The sequence below is a fragment of the Xenopus laevis genome, chromosome 7L, assembly GCF_017654675.1.
Source record: "Xenopus laevis strain J_2021 chromosome 7L, Xenopus_laevis_v10.1, whole genome shotgun sequence".
Classification (NCBI taxonomy): Eukaryota; Metazoa; Chordata; class Amphibia; order Anura; family Pipidae; genus Xenopus; species Xenopus laevis.
This window is the reverse complement of record NC_054383.1, coordinates 110,049,592-110,073,909: the sequence shown is the minus strand read 5'-3', so window position 1 is coordinate 110,073,909 and position 24,318 is coordinate 110,049,592. Positions and strand designations below refer to the sequence as shown.

Here is a 24,318-nt window from a genome sequence, read left to right as displayed (position 1 = left end):
GTGACACTCACATGCTCAGTGGGCTCTGAGCAGCTGTTGAGAAGCTAAGCTTAGGGGTTGTCACTAATTATCCAGCAGAAAATGAGGTTGGTCTGTAATATAAACTGATGCTACAAGGCTGATTATTAAATTCTGATGCTAATTGCACTGGTTTCTGTGCTGCCATGTAGTAATTATCTGTATTAATTACTAATCAGCCTTATACTGTGACATTTCAATTCTATGTGTACTGTATATTGTGAGTGGGTCCCTAAGCTCAGTAAGGGACAGCAGCACAAAGCATGTGCAGTGAATCAGCAGAAAAGAAGATGGGGAGCTACTGGGGCATCTTTGGAGATACAGTATTTGTGGCTACTTCTTTAGTTAAGCTTTAGTTCTCCTTTAAGTGCAGTATAAGGCAGAACTAGACGAGCATTTTGGACACGATTCTGCCGGATCTGACACGCTGCGCCAAAACACTGGCGTCAAGTCAGATGCCACGGAAAACAAGGTAAGCAATAGCAATGTCAGATGGTGTTTAAGTGTTCTTCCGACACGACTGTTGGATGCAGCGTTTGCATCTGACAGTCGTGTCGTGTGGGATGAATGCTGCGAAACCATCCGACACTTGTGTTTCTTACCTTGTTTTCCGTCGCATCTGATTTGACGCCTGCGGTTATGGTGCAGCGCATCGGAAACCAGCACAATCGCGGGGAAATCGTCCATGTGGTTCTACCCTTAGAGATATGAAAAATGATGAGGTGCAAGGAGACCATTTGGACCTCACCTTTAAGTGTTTGGGAAACCGCGCTTACAAGAAGCAAGTAGGACTGTCAGTCAGAGGCAGCTCATTTAGGAGATCCGATTGTTATTATGAGGTTCAGATGTTTGAATCAGCCATATTCAACCTACCAAAATGCTTTGCAAATAGGGTAAGAATCAACTTTTATGCAATAGCCCATTAGTTACAACAATAGGTGGGAAAATGGGCCCACTGCCATTACACAGATAAGAGCACCCTTTAAAGTGATACAGACACTAAAAAACCACTTTTTTTAAAATATGAAAGTACATTAAAAGTTACCTATAGGTCATGCTGATTTTGTCATGCTTTTTGCTGAGAGGGCTGACTTTGTAAGTAATTGTTAGTTGAAGTTCCTAAACCTGACTGTATTTGCCAACCTGACTGTCCCATCTCAGCCCGTCAGTTAGAGATTCTAATGCTAACGGACTCCTGCTGCACAAATATGGCAGCCCCCTCATACAGGAACATGGGGCATCAGACAGGTAATGTAAAAGCATTGTGCAAACACTTTATGGCAAAGTTATAAGTAGATTTCAAGGGCGATATTATGATAGACGTAAAAAAAAGGGTTTAAATTTTGGTGTCAGTATCTCTTTAAATGATAATGAATAGAATACAACAGAAACGGATCTATAAAGCAGATACTTATTAACCTTAGTGCAAACATTTGCTCTCCGCCAGTATCGCTTGATGCTTTCTAGACCATTATGAAGTGAGCCTTGGTTCTTGTCTCTATTCCACCGGGATACCAGGAAAAGAAAAATTATTATTTGGAAAAAAGGGTCTATGGGAGACAATCTTCCTGTAATTTGGAGCTTCCTGGATAACAGGTTTCAGGATAATGGATCCCGGACCTATATATATATATATAAGCCAATGGAGCTGTGCTACTCTTGAGGAAAAGGCTGGTATAAAATGAAGTTCTGTGGATGATTTTAGAGGTGTGCGGTTTCACACATGCCGCTCTCTTTACATTCTTTGCCTTTGTTTGGGTGGTTCCCGCCCACTGTCAATCTCTTCTCAGTCCTTTATTAGCACTTGTCTGTTTATAAATGTTGTCTTGGCTTCTGGGCAATGGGTTTGACTCAAGAGCCACTCCTTAGGGTTTTACAATCACAGTAAATAGCAGGAACAAATCGCTGAACACTTTTACAATGACAGACGTTCCCCAACAGGGGATCAACTTCCTTGTTTAGAGATTCGTATGGTTTGCTGGTGACACTTCTACCGACCCAGGGGGGAAAGGGATTTAGCTTGTTATTACCATGTATTATGCTGAAGATGGCATCACAGATGAGGACATACACCCACTGGGTACAGGTAAGGGGTTGTTTATTAAGGGCTCGCTAGCTAGAAAGGGGTGATTGTTTATTGTGTAAAAGAAAAATGTGTTAATGGACAAGATTAAAGTCCGGCTGTTGTTGCGCTAAATATGGAGGTTCAACTAGTGAAGGCCGGGCAGTCTTTCTACAGGTATGGGACTTGTTATCCACATGTTCAGGATCTGGGGTTCCTGGATAATGGTTTCCATAATTAGAATCTTCATACCGTAAGTCTACTAGAAAATCATGTAAACATTAAATAAACCCAATAGTCTGGTTTAATTCTATCTTAGTTGGGATCAAGTACAAGGCACTGTTTTATTATTACAGAGAAAAGGGAAATCATTTTTAAAAATTTGGATAAAATGGGAGTCTATGGGAGAAGGCCTTCCCGTAATTCTGGATAATGGGTTTCTGGATAATGGATCCCATACCTGTACTATATTCGGGGAAACACCACGCTATTCTGTAGCATCGTACAGTTAGGGAATGGGGGGGACATATAAACATTTAGTAGAAAAGTCGATACATTTGTATTGTTAATTTTGCCCTAAAATATGAATTTCATATTTTTCGCAGAATAGCATTTTAAAGAACCTTGCTTATAAACGTCAAACATTAAGGGTGAAGACACAAAGAGCTACTAGTATCAGCTACTTGTCACGGCTACAAAATAGACAATAGTGATAAATGGCTTTGCTAAGACACTATGGGGCTCATTTATCAAACCGTGATTTTTTATGGTTGAGGTTTTTAGGGGGAAAACTCCAATTTTCATGGAAAAAAACCCTCCGATTTTTAGAGATTTGTTGTATCCAAAAGCTGCTAAACTCGGAAAATACTGCATCTCAAATGTGTCGAGGTCATGTACAAGTCAATGGTAGATGTCCCTGAATTTGTTTCTTGACATCGTCATATGCTCCGGATAATCCAAAAAACTCAGGGTTTTTGGGCGATAATCTAAAAACGATTTCGCAATGAAAACTCTAAAAAAAATCAGCGTCAATCGTTTGATTCAAATTGATGCTCGATTTTGCCGTGACATTTTCTCCCTCCTATTTTTTCAAGAAAAATGATTGATAAATGAGTTAAAATCGTGGAAGGGAGTTTGCTCGGATTTGTTTTCAGAAAAAAATTAGATTTTTTTGAGTTTTTGTAAATGTGCCCCTAGGTGTGCCTCAGCAGCGGCAATTCTCAGTATTGTCTATGACAGGGTATTTTGTAGCTGTAACAAGTAGCTGCTGCTAGTAGCTCTGTGTGTCTTCACCCTAAAGGGGGGGTCCATCCAAAATATTTTTTTTTTTTTGCATAATGAAACATTCAATGCTAAGCAACTTTCATGCGTTGAACATTTTCTGTGGTTTCAACGTTGTTATTTCCCGAAGTTTCCTGCGACTTCGGAAAACAAAGTGCTCCGAGTGCCATCCCGCCTGCAATTTAGATTCTATCCAGCAAAAAGGCAGTTCGGGGAGATTAGTCGTCCGAAGAAGAGGCGATTTGTCACCGGGGCAAATAAATCTCCCCGAATCTTCACCTGTGTCTCTGCCCTTACATTCTCTTCACTGCTGGTTCTGACTACTAAAACAGTACAGCCGACGGCAACTGGATTAACTGGATTTTTAAAGATAATATTAATTTTTATCACCATGTAAAAGCAACACCATATATTATTCATAATTGCCTACAAAATTAAGGTTTTTCATTAATTCTATATGTCTCTGTAATTTATTGACTTTCCTGCAGCCCTGCCTATTATAAAGTAAGCAAGATCATGTCGTTGCACAGCCTGTAACACTGCAGATATATACTGTATTACAGCATCTTATACATCCTTATATAATATATTCTTATTATTAGATGTGCGCAAAATACACAAATCCCCCACCCCAGAGTTACATTTACAGTAAATGTCAAAAATTAAAGAATGAGGAGAGCACTGCTCAATAGCAAAAACGCTGTGGTTGTGTTTATTAAAATTTACAGTAAATGTCCTCACTGCGGCTGTGGCAAGTACACGCCTCCTCTGCATACAGGAAATGGAGACTTTAATTCATCTTATTTCCTGGTATCTCATTACTTATGACCATTACACCTTCATTTGTCATTTATTATCCCGTCCCCACAACATTTACTAGTCTGACTCCTGTGGCTGAAGCTCCTATGAATTTCATGGGACTGTACTGTGCAGCCCCCCGGGCTAAACCAAACAGCAGCTTCAGGGGACAGAACTTGATCCGTGCAGCTGTCACTGACACCCAGAGTCCTGATAAAAGGATGAGATGCAAAAATTAATAATAATAATAATTCAAATTTAAAGGGGTTCATCTTAAGCTAGTTTTTAGTAGGTTATAGAATAGCTAATTCGAAGCAACTTTTCAATTGGCCTTCATTTTTTCTTTTTATAGTTTCTGAATGATTTGCCTTCTTCTGAAACTTTCCAGCTCAAATGGGGGTCATCTAAAAACAATGCTCTGTAAGGCTAAACATGTATTGTTATTGCTACTTTGTATTACTCATATTTCCATTCAGGCCTCTCCTATTCATATTTCCGTTTCTTATTCAAATCAATGCATGGTTGCTTGGGTAATTTGAACCCTATTGCAAGTGAAAATTGAAAAGACCGCGCTTCTAGACCTAACTACGCTGCACCCCTGGTATGTGGATCCACTAATCCACTTGTATGATCTGTAATTCAAATGTGGTAGGGTGCGCTGAGGCAGCAGTGCATCTGTCCCAAAAACCTGAAAGAAAAAAGGATCTGATAGTGCAGCAAGCCTGTGAAGGTAAAATGTACTGTTTTACAGAAAAACTACTCACAATATTCTTGTGATAGTTATGCCAATCAGGTGTTCTCATACAGCAAAAACGAGGCAAGTCTCCTTTTCGAATAGTACCTACAGGGAAAAAACCTCGGATAGTGCAATAAGGTAAGTAAGAATGTGTGGGACTGCAATGTACAGTCCACGCTTACCCCTTAAACTTGTAAGATAGGAGTAAATGAGTAGTGATGATCCGATCGTCCGGGATCTGCCTGTGTGTAGGTATATATTCAGAAGCGCTGGGGAAACACCGGTTAACCCTCCGTAGGACTAACAGCGCTGAATCAGAAAGGTTGCGCCGAGGTGCCGGATGGAACTCCGATTGGCTCTCCACTGGGCTTCACTGAAACGGCTGCACTGAATTAGGAGCGGACCCTCTGGACACTCGGATCGGTAAGGCCGGTGGTAATCCTCTGGACTGGCTGCACTGCATCCAATTCGGAATCGCTGAACAACAGAAACAGCGCCACCGGTGGGATTCTCCAGTCAATGGCCGCCTCCTCTAGCGCAATAGGTAAGCGCTTCAGCGTGGCTTCTTGTAAGACGTAATTTCTTTAACAGGTTCTGCATACACTATCGATTGTATGGAATATAGGGACAAAATGTACGATGCCAAATAATTTAAATATATTAAGAAGTCTTTATTTTGACAAAGTTACAGCCCAACGCGTTTCGTATTGTTAATACTTCCTCAGGGGCAAAGGTTGGGCTGTAACTTTGTCAAAATAAAGACTTCTTAATATATTTAAATTATTTGGCATCGTACATTTTGTCCCTATATTCCATACAATCGATAGTGTATGCAGAACCTGTTAAAGAAATTACGTCTTACAAGAAGCCACGCTGAAGCGCTTACCTATTGCGCTAGAGGAGGCGGCCATTGACTGGAGAATCCCACCGGTGGCGCTGTTTCTGTTGTTCAGCGATTCCGAATTGGATGCAGTGCAGCCAGTCCAGAGGATTACCACCGGCCTTACCGATCCGAGTGTCCAGAGGGTCCGCTCCTAATTCAGTGCAGCCGTTTCAGTGAAGCCCAGTGGAGAGCCAATCGGAGTTCCATCCGGCACCTCGGCGCAACCTTTCTGATTCAGCGCTGTTAGTCCTACGGAGGGTTAACCGGTGTTTCCCCAGCGCTTCTGAATATATACCTACACACAGGCAGATCCCGGACGATCGGATCATCACTACTCATTTACTCCTATCTTACAAGTTTAAGGGGTAAGCGTGGACTGTACATTGCAGTCCCACACATTCTTACTTACCTTATTGCACTATCCGAGGTTTTTTCCCTGTAGGTACTATTCGAAAAGGAGACTTGCCTCGTTTTTGCTGTATGAGAACACCTGATTGGCATAACTATCACAAGAATATTGTGAGTAGTTTTTCTGTAAAACAGTACATTTTACCTTCACAGGCTTGCTGCACTATCAGATCCTTTTTTCTTTCAGGTTTTTGGGACAGATGCACTGCTGCCTCAGCGCACCCTACCACATTTGAATTACTAATTTGAACCCTAGCAACCAGATTGCTGAAACAGTAGAGCTGCTGAATAAAAAGCTAAATGACAAATAATAAAAAATGAAAATCAATTGTTATTTGTCTCAAAATATCACTCGCTACATCATACTGAAATTTAATTGAAAGTCTTAGAGTTTACATTTGCACCAAGCCACTCTACATCAATCAATATTGTAGTTTTTACCTGCCTAAACCATAGTGACAACCATTTACATTCAAGTGCAAGACACAGGCACTTTGCTAGCAATTTACTACTGGGTGCAGATTTTATGCATCGCTTGCTCCTAGAGAAAGACATAATTTGTTGCAGTTCAACATTTTGGGCAAAAACACTGCACACACAGCACTTTTGCCATCATAATTAGGTACACAAATATCTCTACTAAATGAATTTTTTTGCTAATTTTGCTTCTTTGGCAGGGGTGCTCTGGAAAACCTCTGAATCCCCAGTTGCAAATGAATTCTCCCCCAAAAACGGACTCCGCCACCGCGGCAGTGAGTCTCAGTGGGGGGCAACAGACATTCAGCCCATGCAGCAGAGCAGGTCATTCCAGCCCTGGTCAGATACAGATCTGCAAGATGAGGATGAGGACAAACCCGTGAAAGAGTTTTGCTTCTCGATGCAAAGGAAAAGGGAAATAAGGTAAAATATCCTCACGACAGTACAAGTGTTTCATTTGGAAAATGTTTGCAAAAGGTCTAAGAAGGTCCTGCAGAAGCCAATAGAGAATTTACATCCATGAGGTCCACAACCTTTGCACGTTCTGAACCTTGGAAATCCCCTGAAACAATATATAGAGCAGGGGTCCCCAAACTTTTGTACCCATAAGCCACATTCAAATGTAAAATAAAGTTCCTGGGGGTGCCAAAAAAAGCTGTGATTGACAGTACACCTGGGTTTTTATTCAACCAAAACTTGCCTCCAAGCCAGGAATTAAAAAATAAGCACCTGCTTTGAGGTTACTGGGGTTGGTGAGCAACATGTTACTCACAAGTCACTGGTTGGAGATCTCCAATATAGGGTCTTCAATGGTCTTTTGTTAAAGCCAGTACTAGCTTAGTTATATCTTCTGCGTGCATTAAAGGGGGTTTGAAAAGTTTAGAAAGGTGTCACCAGTAATGTTGTTGGGGCTGGTCTTTGCTGTGCATATGGATATGACAATCATGTACAGCACAAGACCTTCTGTTTCTACTTCTAGTTTCTTACTCTTTACAGGATAAAACAGGAGAAGCAGGGTGCAAAGAAAAACACCTGGGAGACATGGAGTCGGGATTACAAACGATCCTTCCGGCAGTTCCAAAGCAAAGCATCTGAGTCCCTACAGTTCCTGGTGTTATGGAGGAGAACAATCAATACCATAGGAGGCAAGTTAGTCTCAAATTAAAAAAAAAAACATGGCAGAATGTAAACATGTGGCTCTAGCACCAGTTGCAGAAGAAGCCATGTATTAGAATGTAACCTCGCACTGTATATGAGTTGTTAAACCCTAACACTGTTCTGCAGGGAACTTTGGCACAGGGATCGCCTCCTACTTCACTTTCCTTCGATTCCTGATCTTGATGAACTTTGTGACATTTCTCTTGATTGGAGGATTTATCGTAATTCCCAACATTGTTGTCCAAGAGCTGAATGTGGTCCAGACATCACAAAGTTCCAACACAACCGGTAAGTCCATGACACAAAATGCTGTTTTCGAGGGATTTTTTTTAGCTGTGGTTGTTCAGTGCCTAACCTCAGCATCCATCATTTTCAGACTTGCTGTACTAGAGCTGTTGCATATCTACATCATTCATGTAAGTGCTAGCTATGGGTACAAGGGGCTACTACACAATAGTTAGAGGACAATGTCCCCTCTCTCTTCGCCTATAAATACTGCTGACTTACTTGGTTTGAGAACTACAGGAATTGTGTAGATTTCTCTTTACAATAACTACAGGTCATAATGTGGATATTTCCTCTGAGTTCAATGTATCTACCCACTCAAAGATCTATTGTATCCTTCTGACTGAAGACCTCACCCCTTTCTCACGCTGAAATATTTCCATTAAGACATTAGAATAGAGAATATAAACATATCAGCTTTTTAAATCAGGGGATCAGGTGGTGTAAGGTGTTATATTGATGATGGAAATCAGTGGTACCCAAACTGTGGGACTGGTGCCCCCTTGAGCTGTGGCCGCCCAGTCTGAAGGTTAGTTGGGGGGAGATATGGGCAAAACTCTTATTGAAGGTCAGTTAGAATCTGAGACAAACACTTATTTGCTGACCTAGATATTCTTGGGATAGTGGCTGAGTGGCTGATACACCAGAAGTACCTGTAGAAGTAATCTTCTTATGCACTAAGGGGGCACTGACCAAAGGCTGGACTTTTAGGGAAGCTTGAGAGCATTTATTATGAGTGGTTCAGCAGACCAAAAATGACCACATGTTACCATTCCAAGACCCACAGTTTGACATTAATAATTTCATTACAACTTTGTCCTTTACACTCCCTCTTTTGTCAGGATTGTGTCTGAAATACAGTCCAAACCCACAAGGGCTCGAGAGATATTACACCTTCATCATGGACATCCTGATGGGAACGGTATGCACTTATTAATCAGTAACTTGCACCTAGATAACTCAAAGTTAATGTTCCACTTGCAACACAGGGTTTACTTCCTTGACCAAAAACTTTCCAACTTGTTTTTTTTTAATCTCCTTCCTGTAGTGAAGAAACAGTGATGTTCTTCTAGAGGTTGACTACTAAACCTCTCAGAATATCCTTACTTGTCAATGGAAGGCTTGTGTACAAACACTGACATGTAGGTGTATGTATGGAAATGTGTGTATCAGTAGTGTTCCTAAATACAAATATATTAAGGAGGAATGTTCTGTGCAGTTGGATTTGTACTGTGTTTGACAGGCCATATAAAACATGAACTGCATGGAGACATGCACATATTTTTTGGTACAATGGCTTTTCCCCAAAGTGACAGAGGGCATTTTTTTGGTAGTTCTATTATTTAAAGATCTTATTTTAGTATAATCTTCTTTCTCTTCTTCAGAGAATAGAATGAAGGTCTTCTTTTGGTCTGGAATCCTCTTTCTGATTTTCAGAGTGTTGGGTTGCATGCCTTTTTTGCTATAGTGCCTTCTTTCTGTTCTTCAGGCCTTTTTTGGTAGGTCTTCCTACAGTTCGTTAGGGGATGGTTCTTTATAGTGTCAGAGGGCAGGACTTTGTCTAGTGTACTGCCTGGGGGCTGTTTTTAGATAATTTACAAACCGCAAAGTCTTTTTGTGCCATTTTCTTTGTGTCAGTTTCATCTCAGATAATGAAAATGATATTAGTAAACTGATGTTATGTATAATTCTCTTCTGCAGGGTTTCATGGAGCTCACCTATATGTTCTATGGTTTCTACAAGAATACGCTAGTAATACTGGCTGCATTTTACTACAACTTACCCCTGGCATATCTCACTACTACTCTGTTTTATTTTCTACTCAGCTTGGTGTGGATCGTAGTCAGGTAAGGGGAAAGGGGTGCCCCTGAAAGGACATTCACTTCCACTAGTACCAAGTTGGGGGGCTCACCTAGGGTAAAATATGGGGGCCTGTTTGCTACTTTAGATTATCCCTGAAACAGGCCCGGACTGGCAATCTGTGAGTTCTGGCAAATGCCAGAGGGGCTGCTGTAAGTTGCCATCAGGCCCGACTGGCAATCTGTGGGTTATGGCAAATGCCAGAGGGGCTGCTATAAGGTACAATAGAAAGTCAGTATTTAGTGGGCTGGTGGGGGCTGCTTGGGCCTCTGTGTACCTGAAATGGCAGGGCCTATTTTAATTCTCAGTCCGGACCTGGTTGCGATAGACAGTCATTGTGGAGTGGACTCCCAGTCCAGACCTGCCCTGAAAGCCCATCACAACGTCAGTTAAGATTTAGAGCTGAATACTTGCTGCCCTAAATATCACTGATGAATGACTAATCAAGCAATGTTTTCCCGTAACCTTGTTGCGCTAAGGAGGCCCCTGAACAAAAACAGTCCTCCAAGGGTTCTTAAACCATAAAAAAAGTCCAATAACCATGGTCCTAATGTAACACTACAATAAAGCACAATAGGAAATTACTCCAGGAAGATATATCATATACACATATTTCAAACTCTTATGGACCAATGATGCATTTTTTAACAAAATGATGGTAAAAATGTTTAATAGAACATTTAAGCCCAAATTATCCTCTATACCATCAGACACCAGTGGCAAAAGGAAAAGCTTGGTTTCAGTGCAGGCAGCATTTCTCCATGTCTAACTTTAGCAAAACCTTTACCCACACACCCTATTGTTCAGGGAAAGTGGTGTGAAAGTAGAAAAGAAATGCATGTCGTGGTAGCACTTTATTAAAAAAAAATGCCAATGTTTGATTTATGAACTATGGTCGACATATTGCCCACCCAAAATGTGTATTAAATCATCATACTGCATAGCTAATTAGCAATTATAAATGTTACAAACTGCCCTGGTTTTAGTGCAGTTATGCAATTAACTACGATGTAGCTAGAAATTACTGGACCTTAATGAGGCCTGTATTGTATAAAAACACTTGTCTCTCTCCTAGATCTGTCAAGGGATTTAAGCAAAGCCTGTTGACCGAGAACACAGAGCTAAGCAACTACACCAGCAAAATATTTGTGGGTTGGGATTTTTGCATTAAGGACCCCAGGATTATAAAACTGAAACAAAAGAGCATCCGGTATGAGCTGCAGGTCAGTATGGAACGGAAGCGGGAACGGTGCTCATGGGATCATTCATGCTCATTTGTCTTTGCTGCACCCTCCTCTAGTGGAATGTCACTCCAAATTATATGGGACTTTAGGACCAGGTGTCCTACTGGCTTCCCCTAGATAAACTGTTGTGGCAGGGGGGCTCAATCTGAAGATCAGTTAGGGTATTTGCTCTCCTTGATATACTACGAAGCCCAGTTTGCAGGGCAGTTAGGGTAAGATTTGGGGTGAAAATGTATTTGTTGTCCTACATATTCTTGAAACTATGGCTTAATGACTGATACACTGTACCCATTAATTGAGCTAATGGGGGCCTGAACAAAGGTTGGAACTTCAACATCTCCAGGCCCCCAACTTGCCTGGGCTGCACTACCCTCTTAGGACCCATTAAATAAATATGCAGCTCACAATACAGTAACTGCTGTTTATCACTAGTCCCATAGTAAAGACAAATGAATGAACTGAAAATGTAAAGCTTTGACCCTTAAATCATGACAAACAAATCTGAGCTTAGTTGTGAATACTGATTTATCCCTGATTTCCACAGATGGATTTGGAAGAGGAAAACATGAGGCGCAAGCATGCCGAGCGCACAACATCTCAGCTCGCCGCCATCTATTCTTTGCGGGTCTTCCTCAACCTGGTTGTGATCTGTCTCACAGGAGCAGCTTTCTACTGCATCTACCTGTCTACTGTCAACTCCCAAGAGCTGCTCATAAATGTAAATCCAAAAGAGGCTTCCAAAGATATAAATCCAGGCAGTGTGGGGACAAGGAACTTTGGTTTCCATGGTAGTAGGTGCAAACTATGCCACCATACCAGCCATCTTCCTTTTACATTTATTTATAATACACACTGGTGGAACCATCGGTATACTGGGAATATGGGGAAGGCAGCAACTATCTGTCATTAGGCCCAGACTGGGATTCAATATAGGCCCTGGCATTTAAATAAGAGAGAAGCTAAAACAGTACAGAAGTTGCATTAGCTGGATAGACCTGCAATACATTTTGGAACAGTGTTGGGGGTAGGGGTCCTATTAGTAATAACAGTTATTTCTTGTTGTTTTAGAGTTCGGTCAAAGGGAACTTTATCCTGGAGTTACTGGTTGGTTACCTTCCCTCCATTACCATCACAGCCGCTAACTTCTTCCTCCCCATTGTCTTTGGGATCATTATCCTATGGGAGAAGTACACACTCAACTGGGAGATCAGGCTCACACTAGTAAGGTAAGTAGAAGCTCACTGCATGGCACCGAATGCTCAGAATACATTGCTCCAGCGCTGACACTGGGCATAAAGAGCCTGTGCCACAGTTTCCTCACATAATCAGACACTAAAACCCAATTAAAGATTAATTTCAACCCAAAACCATTTTTTTTCATAATGAAAGAAAATGTTATTCTAACCAACTTTCCACTGAAAATAATTAATGGCTTTAAAAGTATCTGTAAATGGAATTGGCACGGAAAGCAGTTGAGTTTATATTGTCCGCACTGCTGCTTTTGGCGCCTGAAACAATTAAAACAGCATTAAACAAATGCAGCAATTACATTTACAAATAACTTTAACTGAAAACTAAATGTAGTACAACATTCTTAGTAAATATATACAGGGAAGTTGCTTAGACTTACAGTTTCTTTTATGCTGCAAAATGAATGACAGTATTCACGTTGCTCTGCAGTGCTGTGCAGACAATTTGGTTTGCCCATCAATGTATTACAAGCATTGTCCAACACAATCGTTTAATTCTGTCCCAGTTTAGCTTTCTCATCTCTTTCACTGTTAAATCAGCCGCAAGCATTTCCAAACTGCAGTACAGTAAACTTTAATCAGCCATTCAGATCAATAGTGATTTATCCTGCAGTGTCTTGGGTGCCTCCTTGCCATAAAGCAAGGCCACATTTATGTTGTATGCTAAAAAGGAAGTCACACTTTAAGGTTAGGTAGTTTAGTAGTTTGGTTGTATGATTGGTGTAACCCATGTGTCTTAATCTCTTGAACAATCAAGATGGCTCCATCTACTGTTTTATAACTGAATGAGCTTCACTGTTCGGCCTTCATCTTTTGTCAAAGTTTCTGCTTGTTTAACTTGGAAAAACAATAAAAAATCATTTTAAACGAAAAAGGAAGTCACATATGCAACAGGATATGGATTATGCCAATATGTTTTATCTTTAATTGAAATTTGAAGAACCTACTTGCCTTCCCCCCGCCCAAATAACACTGCTTTAAACAGTTGTTTCCAAGCAAAAACGAAAGCTTTATTCTGAGGACCATTTAATTCTGAGGACAGTCATGATATAACAGCCCATGTAGACATGGGTGAACACATGGGTGAACACATGGGAATGCCAAAGTTTTTGTGTATTAACCGTAGCCTCTAGCGTGGAGCCATTCCCTGCAAATACTTAATGCCCACTTAATCCACTGTGTTCAGTACCAGCGCCAACTCGGAGTCACTCTAAATACAATAAATGCAGAGGCAGCACTTTCTCATTACTACCTAGGAACCAAGTTTTGTTACCTGCTATTGTGGGGCTCCTCTCATTGCAGGTGTGTATTCCTTCGCCTGACCAGCCTGGGCATGTTGCTCTATTCTCTCTGGGACAAGATCACGTGCAGTGGAAAACCTCACGATGCTAAATGCGTGACCTGTGGGTACAACATTGACGAGTACAAAGTAAGAAAAGAGCTATTAAACTAGTTGCATGATTGCTGTTGTGGGCTCAGCCCCCATATACTGTATGTAATAAAATGCACTAAGTTTGCACAATTGCAGTAAACCATAGCAATTTGTGATTTATGTTTGCATTTAAATGGATGGTCAGTAAATTCTACCTGCTGATTGGGTGCTATGTGTTACTGTACCTGGTCAGGCTAAAGGTGGCCATAGACACACAGATCCTATCGTACAAATCGAGGATTCGTACGATTTTCGGATAATGTGTGGCGTGTGCCGACATCTTTGGTCCGAACAATCAGATTACCCCCGATATAGCCATGCTCGTTAATGGCATATCGGGGAAAGATCTGCTCGTTTGGCGATGTTGCCAAACGAGCGGATCTTTGCGTCTATGGCCACCTTTATTTTTTTTTATTACTACCAGAGTCAATTAGCAAATTCTTGTATTTCTTTTATTAAGGGTAAGGCCACACGAGGAGTTTCGGGGAGATTTTGTCGCCTGGCGACTAATTGCCTCGTCTTTTGATCGACTATCTCCCCGAACTGCCTGAGGCACCTTTGGGTGACTATTGAAAACGCATCGCCGTGTTTGCATTCGCACAGGCGACTTTTCACTGTAGCCTATGGGGAAAAACGCTGAGGCAGTTCGGGAAGATAGTCGCTCAAAAGACAAGGCGATTAGTCGCCATGCGATAAAATCTCCCCAGATCTCCTCATGTGGACTAGCCCTAAATCAGGTAGGACACAGGTTATACCCCTTGCCCCAACATTCTGAGCCTTCCATTAGTTGAGAAGAATGGTGTGCTTGCTCAGGGCACTGGAGGTTGTTAGACTAAGTATTATACCAATGGCACAGCAGAACCTTATATTTACTCAGTAGCAGCAACATTTACAGCAGTGTTGCATCTTTACCAGAGCTGTGTAACACTTTGCAAAGGGAAAGCAACACATATTTTCATTGGGTTCTTTAAAGGAGAACTAAACCCTAAAAATTAATAGACCTAAAAATGCCATGTTTTATATGCTGAACTTATTGCACCAGCCTAAAGTTTCAGCTTGTCAATAGCAGCAATGATCCAGGACTTCAAACTTGTCACAGGGGGTCACCATCTTGGAAAGTGTCTGTGACACTCACATGCTCAGTGGGCTCTGAGCAGCTGTTGAGAAGCTAAGCTTAGGGGTCGTTGCAAATTATCAAGGAGAAAATGAGGTTAGTCTGTAATAAAAGCTGATGCTACAAGGATGATTATTAAATTCTGATGCTAGTTGCACTGGTTTTTGTGCTGTTATCTGTATTAATTACTAATCAGCCTTATATTGTGTCATTTATTTTCTATCCTTACTGTATATTTTGAATTGGTCCCTAAGCTCAGTAAGTGACAGCAGCACAGAGCATGTGCAGTGAATCGGCAGAAAAGAAGATGAGGAGCTACTGGGGCATCTTTGGAGACACAGATCTTTACTGCTAAAGGGCCGTGGTTGCCTTGGGCTGGTACATAATCCCAAAACATAATGTACAACATTTCTAGCCTATTTCTTTCATTTTAACTTTCTTTGTCCTTTAAGGGGAAGGAAAATAGCTATGGTTTCAATAATAAAGTACTTGTGAATGTAATTGTTATTGAAAGCAGAGTCTGTTTGGTATGGAATGGCCTGGGATCCTGCACATTAGCACCTAGTGCCTCATCATGTCTCCATAGTTCCATGCCTTTGCAATACTATATACTGTATTTGTCTTCCAGTGCTGGGAGACACGTGTGGGGCAGGAGATGTACAAGCTGCTGATATTTGACTTTCTGACTGTTCTTGTGGTCATTCTGCTGGTGGACTTTCCCAGAAAGTAAGAAGCATTTGTACCTTGGCATACTTTATTAATTGTAAAAACACTAAGTATAGCTGTTTTATTAGGGATGACCAAGCAGTTGCTGCCATGTTAACATCTACCCACTTCCCAAAACTTGGCCTCTATTTTCCCCAATTCTTCAGCCCTCACATAATAACAAACCCAAGACTAAAGAATGTGCTGTTTGCACATGTTCATGCTTTACTATATATGTTCCCTAACTTAAATAAGAACTAAAGCCTACTGACAACTCCATGACCCTCACCCTCTCCCAAACAGACCTACCAGAGAGTCGCACAAATACACCATCTTTTTAGCAGTCTAAGAAATGCAAAGTAGCACAACAGGGTTCGTCAGCCCTGGTGGGGCCAGTAATAATAATAATTTTACATGAGGCACTCCTTATTTTAGGCATGTTTTGCTTCCAATTCAGAGATATCATGTTGCATATTCCAATAGAATAAATGTACATTTACAAATCCTCATGAATAGATTAATTCATAAACTAGAATGTTTTTTTTTTTTTTTTTTGCCAAAGCACTAAAGATATATTGCAGTCATCTGTACTGTCTGGGTTCCTTTGGGATTAACATGCCCTTTTCTCCACTTCATTACAGAATGATGGTTGACCATTGCTCGTGCAAACCCATTCAGTTCTGGGGCCAGCAGGAGTTCCTGGTGCCCCAGAACGTGCTGGACATTGTTTATGGGCAGACTGTCTGCTGGATTGGAACCTTCTTCTGCCCTCTACTTCCCCTTCTCAACACTGTTAAATATTTCATCATCTTCTACATGAAGAGGGTACATATATATTCTACTGTACTTTCAGCATGGCCTCAGATTTATTTTTATTAAGTGCAGACAGGGCATTAAACTCTTCTCTTTCAAGTTCTCAGTTATCATATGCAATGTTATTTTCTCTAGTGAAAATCCTGCCCTCCACTGATAATAATTGTATATTATGACTTACTGATAATTACACTCTCAAATATCAGAAAGGAGGGATATTATGTTTTGGTATTTATTGTTAGACATCAGGGGACCCCCTACTGAAATAATATGTCATTATTGCCTACCATGTGAACATGAAAACTCACCTATTCACTCTTAACCCCCAACATGCACTTTTAACATTTTTATGTTAATCAACATTTCCAGCTGACGCTTTTTACCAACTGTCGCCCTGCTGATCGAACATTCCGAGCGTCGAGTGCCAACTTTTTCTTCATGTTGGTTCTGCTCCTGGGCCTCGCAATATCGTGGGTGCCAGTCCTGTACAGCATATTTGCGTAAGTATATTCATTGTATGATAAGAGAAACCTAACTAGTCTATAAGTGTATTGTTTCACTGATAAAAGGCCAACATTTCAGCATTGCTCTGGCACTGGTTATTGGTTAATGACAAAGTGATATATCAGGTGACTGCAAGTTTATACGAGTTGCACATATCTAGATGTCATTTCCTTAATGCCATTACGTTTACTTAATTAGGCGCCACAACAAATATCCACATAATACTTCGCAGCCATAAAATTGCTCAATATGAGATTACAATTTGACTCTTAAAAAGCTCAGATTTACCCTGTGACATATCTTATTGGCCACACCCTGGGGGCCACAGTTATTAATTCACTGGTCACCTGGAAGGAACACTGTACAGACTACAGGTATGGGATCTGTTATCCAGAATGATTGGGGACCTGGGGCTTTTCCAGATAAGGGATCTTTCTGTAATTTACATCTCTATACCTTAAGTCTACTAAAATAATTTACACATTAATTAAACCCAATACTCCAGTAAGGCTCCATTTTCTTATTTTAAAAAAGTTTTAATTATTTAATTAAAATGGAGTCTAGGTGAGCTGGCCTTCTTGTCTTCAGAGCTTTCTAGATAATGGGATTCTGGAAAATGGATTGCATACTTACAAGAACGGGGCCTCAGTGGGAAAAAAATTACCCTGTTACATGCAGTTATGCCAAATATGAGAAAACAGAGCCCACGATCTGCACTCCATGCACAAGCCCTGCCCCTTCATAAACCGCAAATTGCATTTTTTCTTCTCTTGCAGCCCCTTTTCTGTGTGGTCCCTAATAAAACAGATGTAGCCATTAAAAGAGACTGAAAAGATGGCTTAACATTTGGGTTACTAAAGAATAAGGTTATACAGAAAACATAAAGGTTACTAAAATATAATAATTGAAAACAAAAGTTTGAATAACGAGATGAGATATCTCTAGGTGCCTAAGAAAAATGCTCAATATGGCTAGGGTCACACCATACAGATCTCGGCCTTCAGAGAACGCAGTCCAAGAATCTGCTTCCGTGCTGGTCCTCTGCTTGCACCCAGAAACATTACCTCCGTTTGGGTTGTAGGCAGACATTGTGGATTTTGGCTAAAAATGAAAAATTTGTGTTTTAGTGCAGAAATCCACTATGTCTGCCTGCACCCAAGCGGAGGTAATGTTTCTGGGTGCAGACAGAGCAACAGCAGAGGAATAGCAGGGGAGCGGATTCTCGGCCTGCGTCCTTATGGTGTGGCCCTAGCTTAATAGAAAAATTAGAACTAAACCTATGTGTACAACCACTTCTCCCACAGCGGGTTGCCATCGGCCGGTATTTTACAGGCCTGGCCAGTAAAAATGATGGTTGATCCCAATGTTATTAATTGGGAAAAAAGATAAATATATAGGAAGGCCGGTATTTTTTTCCAGAAAAGGTGGCAACCCTAACCCACAGGAGCCTGAACCATTTTAAACCAGTTTAGGAATACGAATGACCATATGGTTTTATTTTCACTATTATTTTGTCTATGTTAATGTAAAGAGATGCTGCTTGTGGTTAGTTTGTTATGAGAAAAGTCAAGGTAAAATCCTTGCTAGGTTTTACAACATATCGTCATAAACCATGTGCATTACACAGGAGATCTATTGTTTTTGTTTCTTAATAGAATGACACCATCAAGAGCCTGTGGGCCATTCAATGGACAGACCAACATCTGGGACACAATTCCTATAACCATCCAAACCCTCCCCAAGACTGCGGCAGAATTCTTTTTGTTCATCGGATCACAGGCTTTTGCTGTGCCCTTGTTCTTTTTGTGCTGGTAAGCTTGATCAGGTGCTTTGAATACAAAATAACTGGGGCAGATGTATACCTACTGACAGTCAGTAAAGTTCTTTAACTTAGATATTTATTAAAGAAGATACCTGTGTCAGTTCTTCAACAATATGTTGTTAGTGCTCAGTGGAGCTCAGCAGCAGTGCTAGATACTAACACCCATTTGATGCAGTTGGCTTACAAATATTGGCTTTTATAGCAGTTTAGTGCTGTAATGCTTGTTTGTAATAGAATAACAACAAATTATAAATCAGCCTCTCTATCTCTCAGTTTCAAAACTGTCATGTTAATGTACATTTTCTTTCTCACTCTTCTTATCGAACAAGCATTTTAATGTTCTACCTCATTGCACTGGCAAGTTCATATGGGGAACTGGTGAAGACCCTGAAGGATCAGCTACAGATGGTAAGCAGAGCACATACAATCTTATTAAAACATATTGCCTTTTGTTTTAATCATGACAAATATATGGTTTTTGTTTCATTCACCAGTTTCCTGCTTTCTTGTGAGCCATCGTGGAAGTTAAAGGGATAGTTAAACTTTGATTCAACATTTAGGGGCAGATTCTTTAAGGGTCAAATTGAAAATTAGAATTTTCAATTCAAAACTCACATGAACTCGAAAATTGACCCTTAAAGGAGAAGGAAACCCCCTGGGTGCAAAACCCCTCCCTCCTCCCCCCTGGCCTACCTGTCCCACTGGGCAAATGCCCCTAACTTGTTACTTACCCTTCTGCGCAGGTCCAGTCTACAGAGTTCACCGACGCCATCTTCTTCCAAGCGACCTTCTTCCTGTTTTGACCAGCGCATGCGCAGCAGGAGCATTTCGCCGGTACGGATCTACTGCGCATGCGCCAAAAGTCACGAAGTGAAATCGGAAAACTTTGTGACTTTTGGCGCATGCGCAGTAGATCTGTACCGGCAAAATGCTCCTACTGCGCATGCGCCAAAATGCCGGTCAAAGCAGGAAGAAGATCGCGTGGAAGAAGATGGTGCCTGTGAACTCCGTGGACTGGACCTCCGCAGCGGGACAGGTAGGCCAGGGGGGAGGAGGGAGGGGAAGCAACACAGGGGAGGGTTTTTGCGCCCAGGGGGTTTCCTTCTACTTTAAAGCAGAAGGAAAGGCAAACTGCACCGGCCCGGGGTTATACCAGTGAGCACCACGGAGCGATCCTGTTTCCGGTTTCTCTTTGCTTCAAATTTCCCGGGGCAAACGCGTGCATAGGTGAACAAAATAGCGGACTTTTTAGTTAAAGTTCAGCTTTTTGTTCTACTTCGCATATGCAGCCGCGCAAAGAAAGCGGAAGGCGGAAGAAAAGCAATCTGTGGTTCTCACTGGTATAACCCTGGGCCGGTGCAGTTTTCAGGTTTCAGGTAAGTCAATACAATCATTGGGGGTGCCTAACATTTGGCAGCCGCAAGTGCACCAAGCCTTTCCTTCTCCATTAATAAATGTGCTTCTTAGTATATTATTGCCCAACCCTGCACACTTGACCCCCCATGTGATTAATAGGAAACCCTTGCAACATATATTTCCCGTCTACTAAAACTGCAAAAATAGAACTTTATAAATGTACAGTTCAACCCTTTGGAATATACAGGTATGGGACCTGTTATCTGGAACCCGTTATCCAGAAAGCTCAGAATTATGGAAATGTTGTCTCCCAAAGACTCCATTTTATCCAAACCAGCCTCTTGGGTTTATTTAATGTTTACATGATTTTCTAGTAGACTTAAGGTATGAAGATCCAAATTACGGAAAGATCCATTATCTTGAAAACCCTGGGTCCTGAGCATTCCGGATAACATACCTGTACTGTATATCATTGAATGTCATAACCTGAGCAGCTTGTCTTTATACTTTAAAGGAGAACTAATGCCTAACTAAAGAAGTAACTAGAAGTGTTGTAAATTGTAATTCATGTTTTGGGCTTCTGTACCAGCCCAAGGCAACCACAGCCCTTTAGCGGTAAAGATCTGTGTCTCCAAAGATGCCCCAGTAGCTCCCCATCTTCTTTTCTGCTGATTTACTGCACTCACTCTGTGCTGCTGTCATAGAATATAATTGTCACAATATAAGGCTGGTTAGTAATTAATATAGATAATTACTACATGGCAGCACAGAAACCAGTGCAATTAGCATCAGAATTTAATAATCAGCCCTGTAGCATCAGCTTATATTACAGGCCAACCTCATTTTCTGCTGGATAATTTGTGACGACCCCTAAGCTTAGCTTCTCAACAGCTGCTCAGAGCCCACTGAGCATGTGAGTGTCACAGACACTTTCCAAGATGGTGACCCCCTGTGACAAGTTTGAAGTCCTGTACCATTGCTGCTGTTGAGAAGCTGAAATTTTAGGCTGGTGCAATAAGGTCAGTATATAAAATATGGCATTTTTAGTCATAGTCATTATTAGGGGTTAGTTCTCCTTTAATGCCTCTATAGAGCCTATTAGTTCCCAGGGTGACTCCATATAATGTTCTTACTTTGTAGGAAAGAAGCAGGAAGATGTTCCTAAGACAAGTGACTTACTGAGGAAGCTTCTGGACTTCACCCGTCGTACTTATGTATTTGCTGTAAATAGAGGAAATACAATTATTAGCAGCACAGAATTATATACAGATTATGGATCGTTAGAGAAATGTATTTTCCATATATACATCAGTGATGTTCAACTTGCAGCTTTGGTTAACTGTAACTGTGATTCTGGGGTCCCCCCTGAGATGAATTTAGGGGATTGTTTGGTGCATGAAAGCTGCATGGCAAATCAGTGCAGATTTCACCCATAGATCCTTTTTATAAACATTGCTCCATAAAAGTCACTTGCACGTTGATTCCCAAACTGTGCATCTGCCTCCCTAGTGGGAACCAAAGCAGCAGAAATGGGGATCCAGGCAGCAGGGTGATTATTATGTTCTCCTTCTGTATATTTTGCATTGCCGGTAAAAGTGACCAGCCACATCCCCGCCCTTTTCACAGCTTCCGTTCTCCATGACACTAAACAATACTAGTATGGAAGAGCAATGAGGAACTGTTTGCGCAATTGAATATTAATTGTGGTTGTAGGAGATAATTCCATAAAGAAAAATACACATTTCAAAAACAAAAGCATCAGTATGGCAGGTGTACAGGTATATTACAAATATTTAGGGATGCACCGAATCCACTATTTTGGATTCGGCTGAACCCGCCCGAATCCTTCGCTAAAGATTCAGCCGAATACCAAACCAAATCCTTATTTGCATATGCAAATTAGGGATGGGAAGGGGAAAACATTTTTTCCTTCCTTTTGTGACAAAAAGTCACGCGATTTTCCTCCCCGTCCCTAATTTGCATATGCAAATTAGGATTCCGATTCAATTCGGCCGAATCCTGCTGAAAAAGGCTGGATCCTGGCTGAATCCCAAACCGCATCCCTACAAATATTACAGCACTTAAAATGAAATATAATTGGGATGTTTTTAAATAAATATACATACCATGACTGATTCTATAATTCTACACCGAAATTATATGATCATATTTATAATCCAAAGAACTAAAACTCAATATTTTTAAATGTGGTGATGTTGGGCCATTCTTACCGTCAGATTTGCTCCAGGCTTTTTAGGTTCGGATGCAACTTGTACTCCTCATTCTTCAGTTACTATTTGTCGAAATCAGTGTTCACTGGGGCCATTGCAGGACATTTACCTTTTTTGTGCTTGGGCAGTTCTTGAGTAGTTACCTGGCTTTGGATGTGTCCATTAACCCTTCTATTTTAAACTAAATGCCCATTCCCTGCTAATGAAAAGCAACCCTGCAGCATAATGCAAATTCCCCCTTACTTCACTGTAGTCGTGTAAATGAATGCCCCTCTCGTATTCATTTTCCAGTCTCTCATTCAAACCACAGCCTGGTTGCTAAGGTAAATAAGACCCTAGCAGCCAGATAACCTGCTGAGATTCCAAACTGGAAAGCTGCTCAACAAAAAGCTAAATAACTCTAAGAAAAACTATGGCAAATTGTCTCAGAATATCAATATCTATATCCTACTAAAAGTAGGGATGCACCGAATACACTATTTTGGATTCGGCCAAACCCTCGAATCCTTCACGAACGATTCGCCCGAACTGAATCATAATTTGCATATGCAAATTATGGGTGGGAAGGGGAAACATTTTTTTACTTCCTTGCTTTGTGACAAAAAGTCATGCGATTTTCCTCCCTGACCCTATTTTGCATTTGCAAATTAGGATTCGGCCGGGCAGAAGGATTCCGAATCCTGCTGAAAAAGGCCGAATCCTGGCCGAATCCTGAACCGAATCCTGGATTTGGTGCATCTCTAACTAAAAGCGAATGGTGAACAACCCATTTGAGACAAAAGCCAGAAAACTTGGGTCCTGGCAAATGCCAGAGGGGCTGCTGTAAGATGCCATAGACAGTGACTATTTAGTGGGCTGGTGGGGGCTGTTTGGGCCTCTATGTACTTGAAATGCCAGGGCCTATTTTAAATCCCAGTCCAGACTTGATACTAAACAATATTGATGGAGAGGTCACTGTTGTGTTTGGAAGGAATTGGCAAAGTGGGAGCCATTTTTCCTATGAAGAACAACTGTGACATAGTGAAAAGGAAATTCTCTAACAATGTAAGGCAATGTTTTAAAATTACTTATATTACATAATGTAAGGCAATGTATATGCTACTGCAAACAGAAATCCCCCTTAACTGCAATGTAATTTGGCCTTCCCGTTGATTCCAATCCATTTCACAGCGATTTCATCATTTCAAAAACAAAATGCCAATGTAGATTTGTTATCCAGTAAAATTGGTTAATGTCTGACTCTTCCATTAGGCATTGTGTACATATTCAGGTCACGTTATACAGAAACCTGTTATCCAGAAAGCTCTGAATTAGGGAAAGGTTATCTCCCATAGACTCCATTTTACCCAAATAATCCAAATTTTTAAAAATGATTTCCTTCTCTGTAATAATAAAACAGTACCGTGTACTTGATCCAAACTAAGATATAATGAATCCTTACTGGAAGCAAAACCAGCCTATTGGGTTTATTTAATGTTTACATGATTTTCTAGTAGACTTAAGGTATGAGGATCCCACGAAAAGATCCGTTATCCAGAAAGCCCCAGGTCCAAAGCATTCTGGATAACAGATCCCATACCTGTATATAATTTACTAGATACTACATATAATTTTGAGTAACTGATACTCCTTATGCTTTTTTTATTGAAATAAATTAATTTTAAGATTTGTGTTTATTCCTGTGTTTATAAAAAAATTCATTTCTGCCTCTGCATGGAAAAGAATCGCTGTAAAAAAAAAAAAGCAAGAGTTTGCAGCTGGCAGAGGCTCCAGGTAAGGAGAGGCAGGGATTGCCCTTTACTTTGTTGGATAACAATGTTAAAGTTTGTCATGATTTCACAAGTTGCCTCTGGCTTATAGAATTGAGAACAAATATATACT

At 40.9% G+C, this 24,318-nt stretch overlaps 1 protein-coding gene and 1 long non-coding RNA gene across 4 annotated transcripts; one reads left to right on the top strand and one right to left on the bottom strand.

Annotated features, from left to right (window-relative positions):
* The first annotated feature begins 1,736 nt into the window (after nt 1-1,736).
* tmc4.L (transmembrane channel like 4 L homeolog) lies at nt 1,737-22,334 on the top strand. Of its 3 annotated transcripts, XM_041569507.1 has the most exons (17): nt 5,785-6,143; nt 6,221-6,297; nt 6,864-7,086; nt 7,660-7,808; nt 7,948-8,109; nt 8,949-9,028; nt 9,808-9,953; nt 11,042-11,189; nt 11,755-11,928; nt 12,279-12,436; nt 13,763-13,889; nt 15,635-15,732; nt 16,353-16,536; nt 16,894-17,024; nt 18,684-18,839; nt 19,180-19,258; nt 21,347-22,334. In XM_041569507.1, the coding sequence occupies exons 3-17, from the start codon at nt 6,974-6,976 to the stop codon at nt 21,386-21,388; spliced, it is 1,947 nt and encodes a 648-aa protein (XP_041425441.1). In that variant the 5' UTR covers nt 5,785-6,143; nt 6,221-6,297; nt 6,864-6,973; the 3' UTR covers nt 21,389-22,334. The 3 variants fall into 3 exon arrangements, with proteins under 3 accessions (XP_018081750.1, XP_041425441.1, XP_041425442.1); XM_018226261.2 differs by lacking the exons at nt 5,785-6,143; nt 6,221-6,297 and adding an exon at nt 1,737-2,104; XM_041569508.1 differs by lacking the exon at nt 6,221-6,297.
* On the bottom strand, nt 4,047-5,651 carry LOC121395604. Its single transcript, XR_005962584.1, has 2 exons — nt 4,924-5,651; nt 4,047-4,369 (listed from the first exon to the last, which is right to left on the bottom strand). It is a non-coding gene; the product is annotated as an uncharacterized LOC121395604 (long non-coding RNA).
* Nucleotides 22,335-24,318: the final 1,984 nt, after the last annotated feature.